At 43.4% G+C, this 15,954-nt stretch overlaps 1 protein-coding gene across 11 annotated transcripts in view; it reads left to right on the plus strand.

Annotated features, from left to right (window-relative positions):
• Positions 1 to 15,954, plus strand: part of NFIX (nuclear factor I X) — a 266,099-nt gene that overhangs the window by 65,171 nt on the left and 184,974 nt on the right. For 5 of the 11 annotated variants that reach the window (XM_044443403.1, XM_044443409.1, XM_044443411.1 and 2 more), the window contains exon 1: positions 11,127 to 11,239. The exons of 1 other annotated variant lie outside the window; for it this stretch is intronic. In XM_044443403.1, coding sequence (XP_044299338.1) covers positions 11,198 to 11,239 — 42 coding nt within the window. In that variant the 5' untranslated portion in view covers positions 11,127 to 11,197. Of the gene's footprint in view, positions 1 to 11,102; positions 11,240 to 15,954 lie in introns of those variants that run through there. 5 more of the 11 variants (XM_044443404.1, XM_044443414.1, XM_044443402.1 and 2 more) reach the window with 5 other exon arrangements.

Here is a 15,954-nt window from a genome sequence, read left to right on the forward strand (position 1 = left end):
CAGATGAGATGGGCATCAACTCAGTAGGTGCAGAAGGCTACCATGCTGCGAGGGGGGCGCTTCAGTATCAGGGAGTGGCAGAACATCCTTCTCTCATTTGTAGTCAGGGTTCTGGCTTTCTGCCGGACAGCTACAGCTGCGGATTCGGCAATGTGGCTCCGGTGAATGCTGCAGTGTGAGGCAGCAATGCGGGCTGCGGGAACCAATTGGGAAGCAGGGTTTAGCCGGGAACCTCGCCCATATGGAGGTGGTTGTGGATGTGGGCCTCCTTGCTCCAACCATGCTTTTGCTTTGCAAGGGGTAGCAGCAACACAGCAGCCCTGCCCATGGCATGAAAGCGCCAGACTCCTATTTCTATGGCTGGCAAGCTGCATTTGCACGTTCGGTGTTCTATTTTGGGTATTACAACTGACATACACCTCATATGCTTTGTGGTAGGCCTGTTTCTGCGGACTTCATGTACCATGTTGCTAATGATTACTATGCATGTTGCAGGGAGTGCTTAGAGATTTGGGAGTCCAGGCCTTGAACGTATCATTGCATGCAGGGTAACTGAAGTACAGCTGCCCCCAGAATGAGCCCAGCAAATGGAAAATTGCTTCTCTGAACCCCCACAGCTTGAGTCCACCCAGCCCCATCATATTCTGAGCACAGGACCTAACAATTCTGTTTTTTGGTGTGTACACATACTTCCCTGCTACCCCACCCCCGGCCCCCAAAAAAAAAAAAAGCTTCAAGCAGGGCATGATTGAGGCATGGGGATGTTACGAGCTGTATAGATGTTGTGAAGGGTGCTTTGTTTTGTGTAGGAAGAGAGAAAGAGGGCTGTGTGGGGCACTAAAGACAGGTATGGAATATTTCTGGCAGCCAAATATCTTCAGAGCCATTGAGCAGAGAATTTGTGCTTCACCTTCTTGTTCTTGCTATGCATTTTTAACTGAAGGGAAGGAAAAGATGGAGGCTTGGATTTTGTTGAAAGCTGTTTCGAGTCCACCCCACCATCTTTTTTAAAGCATAGCATTTATTTTAAATCATTTCTAAAATGTCAAATAATAAAATTCACTGATCCTTCAAGGAAAAATGGGTCTCTCTAAAAGCCACTGAGGAGGGTCTCCCATGCATCCAGCTTTGGTTCAGTTTTGTTCCTTGCATTGTTAGTCTTCCTGAGATGATTTTGGGAGAGCTCAGCATTTTCAAAGAAAGATTTTCTGCAAAGAAATATAGCTGCACCAAAACCAGTGCATTCATGGGAAATAATTTATTCTGAGGAACACATTTCAATTTTTTTCCTGGCAAGTCATGTCCAAATAAAACCTTCTGTTTTGAATCCATATTTCACAGCAAAATGACCTTGTGTTTTGGTTTGGTTTTGATTATCAAATGCCATTTGGCTTAAAACAAACAATTTTTGTTGAAATACTTGTTTGAGCTGAGAATGATTTTAAAAGAATTTGTCTTTTAAATTTTGTTCTTTCCCTCAGCAATTCTGAGGCTGAAACTTTTTAAGGCCTTCCCCATGCAGCCCATTGCTGGTTTTGTTCATCGGTTGAGCTGTCTAGTGCTCCAGCACTCAAGCATGCTGGCTAGTTGTGGACACTGGGAACCAAAATAGGGGCTGTCCCATCCTTACTGTTTGCTATCCTAGATGTCCAAGAAATTTTCCTCCCAGTTGCCTCCTGTATGCAGGATTCAGTGTCTAATGGCTGCGTGAAAAAGAAACCTCTGCTTGGCTCCACCGGCATCTGTTTGTTGGTTTCTGCTTTGCGTTTCCTCTGAGAATTGTCAAGTACACTGTAAAGGTGAGCTCCATTTTAGTGGGGGAGAAAGCCAGGCAGAGAGAAAATGGAGTACCTTGGCCCATCTCCCAATGTGAGCAACTGCCAGAGCAGGAAATGCAGCCTGATGAGCTGAGCACAGGAGCCTCTTGCTTAAAGTCATGGGCTTTGGCTACCACCCTTTCACCTGGAAGCTAGCCCTTTCACAGGTTCCCTTGGCCAGGGTGGCCTCAAAACATACAAACTGCCTTTACCTGATGGGTGAAAAGGCAGCAAGCCAGAACAGTAGTGTTATCTTTGTTGGAGCACTCTCTGAGCTGACCACAAGGCAGGGCTGACTATTCTTTAACAAGCTGTGGGCAGCTTTCCTTTAATCTAATTACGTCCATCCATTACTTCATCCTGTAGCTGCCTCTGAGCTGCTTTTCTTTCCTTTACCTTTTTGCTGCATCCCTTCTTAAAGTCGTAGCAGCTCAAAATCAGCCTCATTTCTATAAAGGACTCCTTGTAGAATTGCATGCATATTTCCATAAAAATCACAGTCGTGCGCAAGAGTTTGTACCCTCCCTCCCTCCCTCCCTTCTTTTTTCCTTCCCTTCATTTTGGTGCTTTCCATGCATTCAGTTGGTGATAGTTCGCTCTTGCTTTCTTTGTAACGCCCAGACAAGCTATCTTGTCCCTATTCTGCATGCATGTCAGGAATAGGCTGAAGATGGATTGCAGGAAACTTGTACAGGACCCAGGAACGGAAAGTAGCCATCTCTTTACTTCTTCAATACATCATGGCTGCAGAAGACTGCTGGATCTTCTGAGTCCCTTGGCGAGGCAGTCATGTGGTTCAGCAGTTGCATGTATGACCCAGCCCTTGGATTGCCACTGCCAGGTGCCCCCAACGCTGGATCTTGTGAATGGTGGGTGTACATGACCAGCAGTTCACCTTAGGCTGGGAGCCAAGATGGGCAGCTGAATAGCTGTGAGCAGTTTAAGAATTCCACATGAGCATCCTGTCTGGTGCTGAACTGTTTGGAAGCTCCTGCTGCCACTAAATCTTATGTAAGAGTTGATGTCAGAAGCGTTGGTCTATGCTGAAAATTCTGGTGAGGCATGAAAGCACTAGACGGCTATGGATGAGTAAATTCATCTATCCTTCCTATTGGTGTCTTCAATAAGAATAGTGATGCGGCATGTGTAAACAAACAAGGCAGTGCTCCAAACCATCATTAATAATAACACACAGATCCTTCCACTGCCCAAGGTTGAATTGGTGCCCCTTTGGCTGCCTTACACTCCATACTAATCACTAGAAGCACATTGCAATTTGTCCATATTTTCTTGTACTTAAACTATTGTTATTATTACATTACATTTCTATATTGTCCATAGCTGAAGCTCTCTGGACAGTTCGCAACGTTTAAGTCACCCACCCGGATTTCAAATGGGCCTTACCCTGCTTAGCTTCCAAGATTAGGCATGATCAGGCCCTTCAGGCTATATGGAAGCTGGAATAGACACAAAATAGACACTCCTATTCTCCCCAGCCCATTCATTCAGGAGTGTGATGCATCCCTTATTGGCCAGGGTCATCCCTCCACCACTCCACACAAGCTGAAATATATTGCTAACATAAACTTGAAATTAAGATAGAGTATGTTCTGCTATGGAAGCCCTGGTTCCTTTGGGCTCTGTTTTTCATCTGACAACACATTCCATGTGAGCATTTAAAATCTTTCCTGACACAGCTTGTCAGGGCCTCATCTTTCTGCCTTTCTATGTCAGAAGTTGCTTTGAACCAATTCTGGTGCTGTCAAGTGATAGTTTTGACTGTAGCTAATAGGATTAATGACCTAAGTTCATGTCCAGTTTGCTCAGCACAACGAGGAGTTAAGAATTCATTAGAGGCTACAGTCACAGAACACTGCGTGAAAAAAGGGAGGTGATGCTCAGCTTCAGCACTGAAAGCCTTGGGCTGAGTGTTTCTAAGACTTTCAAGTAACCAGTTTATTTCAGAACACAGTATCTGGGATTTCTGGGACAAAATGTAACTTTGGGCTGCAGGAATGTCTCATGTCTTTCTGCTGCTTTGTCTCTTCTTGCTTGATAAGATCCTCATGGTCCTGAAGACACGCCAGTCAGTTTTGCCTCGGTTTCTGTCCCCCAACCCCGCCTGGCTTTCTTTGACCTTTCATTCTGGAGTTTTGCTTAACTGAGTGATGTACTTAAGGCTGATTAATACAACTAATGATGTGCTTCCAGTGGGAGAGTGTAAAGATATGGTTGGACTTTGCTGAATCACCCATGCATGGAGATGGTATTGAGGTGCTAATTATGCTGGCAGCAGTGTTCCTGTTAACCTGTCAGTGGTATTCTTTTTATATTTTTTGTTTTAGTTTTTGTTTACATTTTATTTTTAATATTGTATGTATGCATATTTTGGTAAAAAGCAACAAATACATTTAGAAGCAAATAAGTCTGTGTTCCAGCTAAGCAGAGGATTCACTTCATACCCTTCTTGAAAGCATTAGAGACAGGAGTGCTTATGGAGGTGCTGAACAAGTAATGGGACTGGGTGTGGACTAATAAACCAACGCTACAGCCTGACAGGCCCTGTAGGAAAGTGGTATTAAACTGATTTTGGTTGGGGTTGTCCTCCCTAAGGAAGAACAGGGCGCCACTTGGGGTGCTTTTTGAGGTAGCTTTGTCACTAAAGGTCCAGATGGCCTCAGTGCCACTAAGAGCACATTTTACCAGCTTTGACTGGTCTGCCAGGTGCGGCCATTTCTGGACAGGGATAGTCTGGCAGTCCATGCTCTGGTAATCTCCTGGCTGGATTCCTAGAATGTATTACACATGAGGTTGCCCTTGAAAACGACTGATAAACTCTGATTAATACAGAATTTGGTTATCAGAATGTTTAACCAGAACTTCTCAATCACTAGCTCCAATCCCAAAGAGCTGCACTGATGGCCTATTTGTTTCCATACCCATAAAAGTGCCACTTAAAATACTTACTCGCTTTCGACCCAAATCCTTGAAAAAGGGCAGCTGCCTATGTCTTAAGGTCTTTTATGCACTGACATAGAAGAGGGCTTTCTCAGTGGTGGCTCCCTGGTGTTGGAATGACCTCCCTAAATAGGTGTGCCTGGTGTCTAATTCAGTCTTTTCAGTGCCATATCTTTTTAGACATCTTTTTACCCATACATTTATATGGTATAATTTTGTAGCTGAAATGGAAATTGATTTTTTTTTTACTTTTTTCTGTTATGGATCTTGGATGCTTGTTTTACAGAACAATCCTATTGTCGCTTGTGGGCAGTTCAGGACTTGGAGCATCCAAATCTCTGCTGGTCTTATGGTGGCAGGAGGGAAGTGAGGGAGGAGCAGTGGAGCAGTGTTTTCTTACCTCCCCGGCCATTTTTATGCTTGCTTTCATGAATTACCTCCCACTAAAATCAACATGAAGAAATTAATCTAAGTCAGTTTGAGTGAGCACAAGATGTGGAGCTAGTTTGGGAGCAAGCCTGGGGTCAGGAGAGCTGTGGATTCTGCAGATCCACATCCTCTTCTGCCATGCTCACTGGTCATTTTGTTCACACTACCTTTTCTCAGCTTCTAGTCTCAGAGAGGTAAGATTTGAGTGGCTGGCTATAGCAGGCAAACCCCCCCCCAACTCCCCCCCCCAGTACCAACTCCAACAAATGCCTCTGAGTCCAGAGGGTTGAGGAGCAGTGTAGACATACATGGTGTTGGGATATTTTTTCACATGTACACTGACTTTGCATAATGGGGAGCAGGAACAGGTCCTCTGGCCACAACCCACAGGCCTTCCACTCACATACAGAACGTCTCTCACACTAACACCAAGCACATGGGGCATTAGCAACTGTAACCCCAATCCACTTATTTAGGAGTGCCAGGCTATTTGCCAGATTAATGGGAGAATCCACAGCCATGGGGAAGGAGTTGTTAAGATGTTACCTCCTGACTGCATCAGCATCACCTTTTCTTGAAACAGAGGCATCATTGCTAGTTCTACAGTTTATGCTACCACTAAAACACAAGCAGGACTTGTGTTACAGCGCAGCCCTCTCCAACCTGGGGTCCTCCAGATATGTTGAACTATAACTCTCAGCATCCCCAGCCATCCATGCTGGTTAGGGATAACAAAGATTGTAGTCCCAAGAAATCTGTAGGGCAGCAAGTGGGGGAAGACTGCTGTAGTAGCTTTAGGATTGCCTGTGTAATGTAAGAAGGGGCATCCCTCAAAAGGCATAATAAACATTTTTTAGATGATCCCACAAAAAGGTAGGAAAGGGCTGCAAGCAGTGGGCATTTAGAATTTCCACAGAGGGCCACTTGCTGCAGTCTGACTGTAGGCCTGTATGTTCTAGTCTAGAGGTCTGGGCTGTGAAATAGTAGAGGTGGGTCAAGAAGGTAGCACAGATTCTAGTATCTGCCCTTCTTTCCTCGTACCAGTTATGGCAAAGAAACAAGACTCTGCGCAATACAACCAAGAGCATAACCTTTCACTGCAGATTAATTAATCTGGAACACCTACCTTCCATACAGTGGTGCAGCTTGAGATGGAACTTGGAGCCAACGGTCAGGGCCCCATAACTCATGGCCTCCCTAGATGAGTACTTAGAGAATGGCAGGTGATCAGAACAGCAGAAACAATCTCATTTTTATTCCTGTAGTCATGGTGGTGCTATGATTGATGTGTGTTTAAAATGCAAAAATGCACATGCATGGGGTATGATTATGTTTTAAATCAGGGTTGGCAAACAGTTTTGTGGTTACCGTTTAACATACCAGGAACATAGAGGCAGTTGTAAAGCAAGGAAAGGCAATTGAGGGGGCATAACTGAATGCACTTGGCAGTCTGGAGCCCACCCCCCATTAAACGATTAGGTCTGGGGCAGAGAAGTACTTAGCTGCACCACTGCTGCCATGTCCTTAAACTACAAGAAGATGGATTAGAATCCACATTCTCTCCCCCAGTCCTGCTACCACCACAAGTTTACATGGAAAGTCGGAAGCAATCTGTTCCTTTCCTGCTCGTATAACTCTGGCTGCAGGTAGGGCAGGGAATTCAAAGTAGGCTAGGGTTAACTACCTCACATCTGGTGCTGTTAAGCAGCTGCTCCTGATTTCTATCTCCATCTCCACAGGAGGTTCACAAAAGTTCTTTCTGGGCTTCTGTTGCCCAGACGTTGCTGCCCCATGTAGATGCATTGTCAGGGCATAAGAGCATAAGAAGAGCCTTGCTTGATCAGCCAGGGGGTTATGCTTCCCCACCCCTGCCCCAGGTATTCAGTGGCACTACTTCTGAATATGGAGGCTCTATTTATTACATTTAACAATTTATTACTTGTAATTACTTACATAATTATTATAATTTAGGTTCCAAGAATTACTTTTGAATATGGAGGCTCTATTTAGCCATCATGGTGGTATTGTTTTAGAGGCACCCTTTAACAATGCCAGACAGGTGTGCCCCTGGATCATTTGCCAAGTTGCAAAAGATGCTGTGGTGAAACTCTTTGATTACATGCTGCTTCATTGGTGCCTCTAAAATATTGCATCAGTTGTACCAGCTCTGCCTAGAGCAAAAATAAATTATTTTCAGGTGGGGCCATTCCTTGCCTATTTCAAAGTCTTGGGGAATGCAGAATTTAGTTACCCTGGGCTCCTGACCAGTCTCTGCAGTTTTTCCCTCTCAGTCTATCTTGGGTCCTAGTTGAGGCTTGTTGCAGTTACACCTCCCAGGGGCTGATGGTGCTGTGCTGCTGTTGAAGAATTATTGAGAGAGGAAAGGGCAGGGAACTGTAAGCAGAAAGATGTGGGGGCGTGGTGAAAATGGCTGCTAGTGAGGGGAATTGGTGGTGGGGGTAGTAAAGAGTCAGAGGCCTCACCCCATGAGGGTATGTGAGCTGGGCTGAACATCTGAAGGGGCACTGCTAACATTGAAGAGAGGGTGTTGATATTTGGGTAAGGACCTCATCGGCAGAAAGGCTTCTTGATTGTGTTGGCAGATGTGTAGGTAAAATATTTTGTGACAGGATGGTTGATTTACTTCAGTTTCCCTTGTGGGGGAAAATGTAGTTACATGCCCGTAATTAGACAGCTACTACTAAACTACTCCTGCTATTCAGCTCCAGCAACGTAGACAACAGCGAGTAAAACAACAACAGGGCAATGCTGCTTGGGTGGCTGTGTCCAAAGTTGCATTCAACACAACCACTCAAGCAGCATTGCCCTGTTGTTGTTTTACTCACTGTTGTCTACGAGTAAATCAGGAAGAAATGTTAAACCTCAGACTGGCACAGAAGGGTTTTTGTGTGTTTCTGTTTCCCCTGGAACAAGATTTACATAGGAATGTTCAGCCAGTCACACTGCACTAGAGTACCACTCCAAGCATTTCTGGATATTCATAGACTCTGGACAGGATAACAGTGACTGGGGACAAATGTAATGCAAATGGGCATTCCCCTTTGGAACGATAGCTGCAACTCAGCTTTCCCACCCTTGGTTCCCCCACTCTAACCACAGCAATCCATGTGGCTGCAGTTGCCCCTTTGCATGCTGCCCCTAGCCACAGTTAGACTAGAGTTACTGTTGATTCATTACTTGTGATTATTATTATCAATAATAATTTTAAAATTAGCATTCATGTTGTTATTACTCAAATGCTGAGAGCAGGAACATCTGAACCCACCATTCATTTTCCTTTTCCAGGTTATTTGTGTGCTTGAAATCTGTTGGCTGGAGTGGTTCAGAGGGAGGTTCAGATATCGCTACCTACTGAGAAGCTGACAGATGCTCTGGTCTATTTATATTCTAAATTGACAAAAATCCTCCAAATTATCTATCAAAGCTCAACCTACAAAAACACAGAAATGCAAGCAAATATTATTGGCAGTTCTGAAGAGAGGGAGAGAGGTTTCTACAGGCTGATTCGATTATTAGGAGCCAGCATTAAATTTATAGATACAAGCTCTGTGTTAGATAAATAAATATTTTCAGTTGCAAAATGTGAGCATCAAATATCTACATGCTTTAGCAAGCAAGTGTTTTGGGCTGTTTCTCCCCCTAAATCCTATCATTGCTGCATAAATATCTGTGGTTCATGTACACTTTATGTGCAAGATCAGAATGTTACATGGTATTGTTTTGTTGCCACTCTGTACTGTAGGTATCACAACAATTCTGACTTACCATTTAAGCAATTGTCTTTTTTTTCCTGTTTCCTCTGACTAGTTATGTGTCTCTGCAAAATTTGCATTTGTTTTAAATCTCTGTCTAGAAATGCTAAATGTGATACCTAACTGTAGGTATTGTTAGGTACCTAACAATTCCTAACTTTAGGAATTGTTGTGATACCTAACTGTAGGTATCACAACAATTCTGACTTACCATTTAAGCAATTGTTTTTTTCCCTGTTTCCTCTGACTAGTTATGTGTCTCTGCAAAATTTGCATTTGTTTTAAATCTCTGTCTAGAAATGCCAAATGTGAGTGCAGAAGTTACCAAGTTATGGTGTTTGTGATGACATTGGCAATACCACGCAAAAAGTGAAACCTGTGCCATAAGTAAGCACTATAAATCACTTATGTCTGTTGATTCCCAGTGCTTATTACTCAGTCTATCTTGCTGTACTGGGAGTTCTGAAGAAGAATGTGTGTGGCAACATTATGAAATTCTTTTCCCAATTATTTTAAGAGTGAGTGAGTGAGTGAGTGAGTGAGTGAGTGAGTGAGTGTGTGTGTGTGTGAGAGAGAGAGAGAGAGACAGACAGACAGACAGACAGACAGAGAGAGAGAGAGAGTTTTAAAACTAATTTTTCTTTGTGACTTTTGATCATTCATAGTTAACTCACCGAATTTGAACTAGCTCGTGACTGATGAAAGTGTGTGATCCTCTCTTCCCTTCTACGTTCAGAGCATAGTAGAGATTGTCCACACCCTGCTGTTTCCCTTCCCTAAGTTCTCTTCCTCCCTGTCACCTTTTCCCGTGGCAGAAAACAATTTCAAGGTGCAATGTATGCTTTATCGAACACTGGTATTACATTGAGATTTTTGATGTGGGAAATGCAAAAAAAAAAAGGGGGGGGGGAGAGAAAGCAGTCTATGCATTTTACGATCAAATCCAAAGATATGCCCTGTTCATTTGTAATTAGCTGAATACTGCTGTCTAAAAGTGATAATGGTTAGTGCAGATTAGAAAGCAGCATATTTTTGGAAGCCCCATGGCACTGACCTTTGTACAACAATTCTGCATTGTGTTAGTGCTTAAGGAGATAAAGGATGGTCATGGCAGCTGGGCACAGGGCATCTGTGGACTGGACCCTTAATGAATGGTTGACTTGAATTTGGTGTAAATTGATTAGAAAACAAGGGTGGTAATGATGTAAGGAGAAAAGTACAGAGGAAGTATTATTCTTTATATAAGGTTTTTCTTGGTGTTTCCTTGGGAAAATGGATCAAGCTAATACATGAACACCTACAGTGAGAAGCCGCCTAGCCTACATGCTACCCTGCTTCCTTCCTCTTCCTTTCTGGTGTTCATACAGAAGTGTGCATGTACCTCAGAACATTCTCAATTTTTTGGAATGAAATACCAGTGCTTATCCTTCTTACCTATCAAACCTCTGTGCCCTTCACAAGGCTCTAGTCCTCAAAACACTTCCCCTCCATCTTAGTTTAGGTTATTGCTTCTTTGATAGACTTCTAGACCCCTCTCCTGCTCAGCTTGTTCACATCTGTTTGGATCCTTAAGACACTTAGTTCTGAGCAATGGTTTAGTTAAGTGGGTAAGTTGGGACTTGAAGCAAACAACAGGCTTTCAACCTCAGCTGACCCAGCCTTCATCCCTCCTTGCTATGGGAAGACAATAACTGGGCTTCTTAATGGAATTGCATGTGGAGAGGAAGGCTCACATGGGAGGCGATGCGTCTTGAAAACTGCCTGGTCGCTGAATCAAAGCAAATGTTCAACTAGATAGCCCTGCAAATTCCAGAAGTGGTACATGATGGAGATAGTCATCCTGTGTTTATCCTTAGTATCTGGTAAACATTGGTTTCCTATAGCAAACCTTGAATTTAGGCACATGCTGGTGGCCATAGGTAGCCATGAATTGCATGCATTTGAGTGCATGGCATTCCATGCAAGCTGGGCAAGGAGTGCTGGAGCACTCTGTCTCTCTTTGGTCAGCACAGAGATGCACCTCTGCCTCTCTTCTCTGTCAGTTCCCATCATGGTAGTAAATTGCTTTGGAGCTAGGAACCTTCATGTGCCTATCTGTAAGGGCAAAATCTCCTTTCTCCTACAGTTCCTCCATGCCCACCCAACTCTGTGCAGCAGATCTTTAAGAGATGGGGCTTTCAGGAGAAGAGAGGACATCCGCTGTCCTTCCCTTTGCCTCTGATGGAGGCTGCTCCAGCAGGAAGAGTTTATTCAACATTACTGGTACAGTGAACTCATTCTCTGAGTGTAGATTCTTATGTAGGCAAAGCAGCACCATCTATACACCAGAGGGAGATATAATCAGGCTTGGGGAATTCTGAGGTTAGTGGGAACATTAAAAAAAAAGGGGGGGGAATGCAGGGGAGGGTTCCAAGCAGCACTCTGTGCATAGAGCATGCTGAGTGGGCACCGAACACTGTCTGACTGTTGTGGGTAAGCAGATGGGAATGGAAAAGGAGGAGAGAGAATGGAATGGAGTATCCTAGAAGAGAGTATGGTTGGCAGGCTGGAACATTCCACCTTTGACTGCAGGTCCCAAGACAGGGACTCAAGAGTTCTGGGTTCTGGTCCCCACTCAGCCATGGAGCTCATTGGATGACTTTGGGTCAGTCAGAGACTCCTAGCCCAACCTCACAGTTTTGTTGATGTAGAACAAGATTGATAGGAGGAGGAGAATTATGCAAGCTGCCTTTGTTGTTGTTAGTCGCAAAGTCGTGTCTGACCCATTGCGACCCATGGACAACATTCTTCCAGGCCTTCCTGTCTTCCACCAACCCCCGGAGTCCACTTAAGCTCACACCAACTGCTTCAGTGACTCCATCTAGCCACCTCATCCTCTGCCGTCCCCTTCTTCTTTTGCCATCAATTGTTCCCAGCATTAGGCTCTTCTCCAGGGAGTCCTTCCTTCTCATTAGGTGGCCAGAGTATTTGAGTTTCATCTTCACTATCTGGCCTTCTAAAGAGCAGTCAGGGTTGATCTCCTCTAGGACTGACCGGTTTGATCGCCTTGCTGTTCAAGGGACTCGTAGAGTCTCCTCCAGCACCACAGTTCAAAGGCCTCAATTCTTCGACACTCAGCCTTCCTTATGGTCCAGCTTTCACAGCCATACATTGCAACTGGGAAAACCATAGCCTTGACTATATGCACTTTTGTTGGCGGGGTGATATCTCTGCTTTTTAGTATGCTGTCTAGATTTGCCATAGCTTTCCTCCCAGGAGCAAGTGTCTTTTAATTTCTTGGTTGCAGTCCCCGTCTGCGGTGATCTTGGAGCCCAGGAAAATAAAATCTGTCACTACCTCCATTTCTTCTCCATCTATTTGCCAGTAAGTGAGAGGACCGGATGCCATGATCTTAGTTTTCTTAATGTTAAGTTTCAAGCCAACTTTTGCACTCCCCTCCTTCACCCACATCAAGAGGCTCTTTAGTTCCTCTTCACTTTCTGCCATTAGAGTGGTATCATCTGCATATCTGAGGTTGTTGATATTTCTCCCAGCAATCTTAATTCCAGCTGGTGATTCATCTAGCCCCACCTTTCTTATGATGTGTTCTGCATATAAGTTAAATAGGCAGGGCGACAGTATACTGCCTTGCTGAACTCCTTTCTCAATTTTGAACCAATCTGTGGTTCCATGTCCAGTTCTCACTGTTGCTTCTTGACCCGCATATAGGTTTCTCAAGAGACAAATAAGATGGTCTAGGCAAGCTGCCTAGAGTTCCTTGAAAGGAAAAAAAACAGGATATGAATGTATTTAAGAAATACTAAGTATTAGTTTTGTGTGTATGTGAAGTGCACCTACAGAGAGATGTATAACAAAATTGCCTTCTCATTTCTGAAGCAGTTTGCCCTCCTATTTCTTTTTATAGGTGGACTGTATTCTACAAGAGTTAGTGTTTAAAAGTGCTTCAAGACTCTTTGTTCTGATCAGATTGTTACGAGTTTATTTGGCAAATTTTACTTAATGCTGGGCTTTCAGCTGGGCATCAAGATTCTTTATAGGTCTGAGAGGCATAAAATACAGTTAGAAAGTTAGGTTTAGCTTAATTTCCCCCCAGTATTTCAAATCTGTATTAATGTATTAAAGTGCACGCATACATAGTGGGTAATGTGTAATCCTTCATCCACTATTCATACCTATCCAGTCCCACAACATATCTGGCGTCATACTTATCATTCAAATGATATATTAGTTTTAAGGCATTGCTTTTGCTCAAAAGCTGTTCATCCCTGAGTAGAGGCAGCAAATTATCGTTAAAATGGTTTTGTTTGGTTTGTGTGTCCATGTGTTCACCACAGGGAACTGGGACAGGGAAAGCAACTATAGAGAAAACATATTCCTGCAAAGCATGGGCAAAAGTCTAGCCAACTTGTTCAGTAGTTGTTCTATGACTATTTCAGGCTTTGTCTGCATGAGTTTAACTGTATATCAGTTCTGATTCTGTTTTTGTCTGCTCTGTAAGACAGCTGGGGATTGGTGCCGATACAGCATTGCCACCCTGAGAATTGAAGACAGATAATGTCCCTGATTCAGCTGGCTGCATAGCAAGAGTATATGTGGATGAAAATCCTGCAAATAGGAGCCAGTCATGTTCTCTTGCTCTTTCTTTTCCGATTAGCATTTCTTCCCTTTCTTTTTGTTTTTTGTGCATTACAAACATTGCTAATCTTGTGCAACCTTCTAGCAGGTGACAATTTTAAAAGATTTATAAAAAATGAAATCTTACATTCCCACTATATGAAGGGAATAGGAGAGCAAATTCCTCCTACTTGAAGATGAAAAGCAGTCCAGGTATCCTGGCAATAACCAGTGTGTGTGGAAAGCACTGCATGAATAAGAAAACGTGCTAGATATGAAAGCATGGGAGAACCAAGCAAAGTAAAGAAAATGCTAGTATAAGCAGCAAGAACCAAAAGAACCAGAAATGTGATGGTTGAGTAGCACTCTGAATCTCACTCTCTCCTGCTCAAATACTATACCTCAGTTACTCCCTTTCTTTCCTTTCTGATTGATTGATTGATTGATTTTTTTCTTTTTTTAGTGTGAGTGGGGGTGGCAGTAGAAATTTGGTTCCCACACAGCTGTTTTGGGTTGGAGACCATATGGGCATTTTCTACTGTGCTGCAACTGCAAAACTGTCCCTAGGCTAGATGTCTAGTTTTTCAGTAGTAGTAGAATTATTTTGGGATTGAGCACATTTTGCTACTCCACTGTGCCATGTATTCTGTGCAAATCCAAAAAAATTGTTGCATTTTTGCCATAAAATGGATGAGAGACTTTCAGATCAAAATCTCTGGCCACACACAGCTTCTGCTTCACCAGCCAGTTTCCATGCTGTGAGCATGAGGTAGCTGCTGAAGGACCCGGTCCCCATTAACTGGTCAAATCTTTTTATTATTTTTATTTATTTATTTAAAAACATTTGTATGCTGCCCAGTTGTGCCACAGCACCTCTGGGTGGCTCAAAGGCACAAGATAAAACACAATAAAAACTAACTACAACATATTAAAATACAGTATCAATAAAATACAGACAAAAATATAAAACAAAAGTTGAGTGGCATTAACTATTAAAATACTTTTTTTAAAAAAAGGCAGGTCTTTGCTTGGCACCAAAAAGAATATAAGGAAAGCACCAGGTCAATCTCCTTGGGGAGAGCATTCCAGATATGGGGAGCAGCCGCAGAAAAGGCCCTTCTTTTCAAGGCCATCCCTCTCACCTCTCTAAGGGATGACTCACACAGGAGGGCCCCCTGCGTAGGCCAGGTAGGCGCATATGGGTGTAGGCGCTTCTTAAGATAACCGGGGCATAAGCTGTTGTGGGCTTTATATGTCAGCACAAGAATCTTGAATTGGGCCCAGACCACAATTGGTCACCAATGGAGTCCTTTTAGGATCGGTGTTATGTGGGCCGCTCTAGGGGCTCCCATCAGCAACTGAGCAGCCCTATTCTGTACCAGTTGTAATTGCAGGACTGTCCTCAAGGGCAGCTCCATGTAGAGCACATTGCAGTAATATATTTTGGATGTTACCAGTGCATGGGTGACTGGTTTCTGACTCTGCCTGTCCAGGTAGGGACGAAGTTGGGATATCCTCCATAGCTGGAGAAAAGCACCTCTGGACACCAAGTTCACCTGATATTCCAGGGACAAACTCAGGTCCAGGAGCACCCCCGAACTGTGGAACCTGTCCCTTATGGGGAGTGTAACCCCATCAAGGACAGGGCAATGCCCCTCCAACCTGTCAGATGATCCCCCTACTAGCAGCACCTCCATCTTGTCAGGACTGAGCCTCAGTTTATTGATCTTCATCCAGTCCATTATCAAGGTCAGGCCCCCGTTCAGGACCTCATTGATACTGATGACATTCACAGCTTCCTGTGACATCAACTTCTGCAGGCTATCTGTATGATGCACGAGGAAAGTAATTTGCTGCACCATCTATTCCTTGTATTTTTGGAAGTGTCAATAGTACTGGCTTGCAACTGACAGTTATTGTTAAAGATTATTTTCTACTTGTGTTTTATTACTACTTTATTTCTATTCATACTTTCAATGGTGTATAGATAGTTTCATTTGGTTGGTGTACATACATATGAAGTAGAGATAGCATACAGAAAAGTGACCTGTATTTCATATTGATACATTCATATACTTTTCTTGTATCTTACCTTATAAAACAAAATAAATAGGAAATAGCTTAAAATGCTAGTTACAACTTGTCTACCATCCTCCAAAATCCTGCTCCATGGAGGAATCCCCTTGTGGATAAAAGATATACAATCACCAATACATTTTTGAACTCAAATATTGCAAAAATGCCTGCCTATAAACCTAGCCATAGTTAGTGAATGCTAAACAGAAAATGATGGCACAAGAGTGAATGGATAACCAGTTCAGGCTGTGATCTCATCTCCATTTTAAAACAAGCTAGTCAAGCCA

Source organism: Varanus komodoensis, unplaced genomic scaffold, assembly GCF_004798865.1.
Source record: "Varanus komodoensis strain SLA01 unplaced genomic scaffold, ASM479886v1 scaffold42, whole genome shotgun sequence".
NCBI classification, from domain to species: domain Eukaryota; kingdom Metazoa; phylum Chordata; class Lepidosauria; order Squamata; family Varanidae; genus Varanus; species Varanus komodoensis.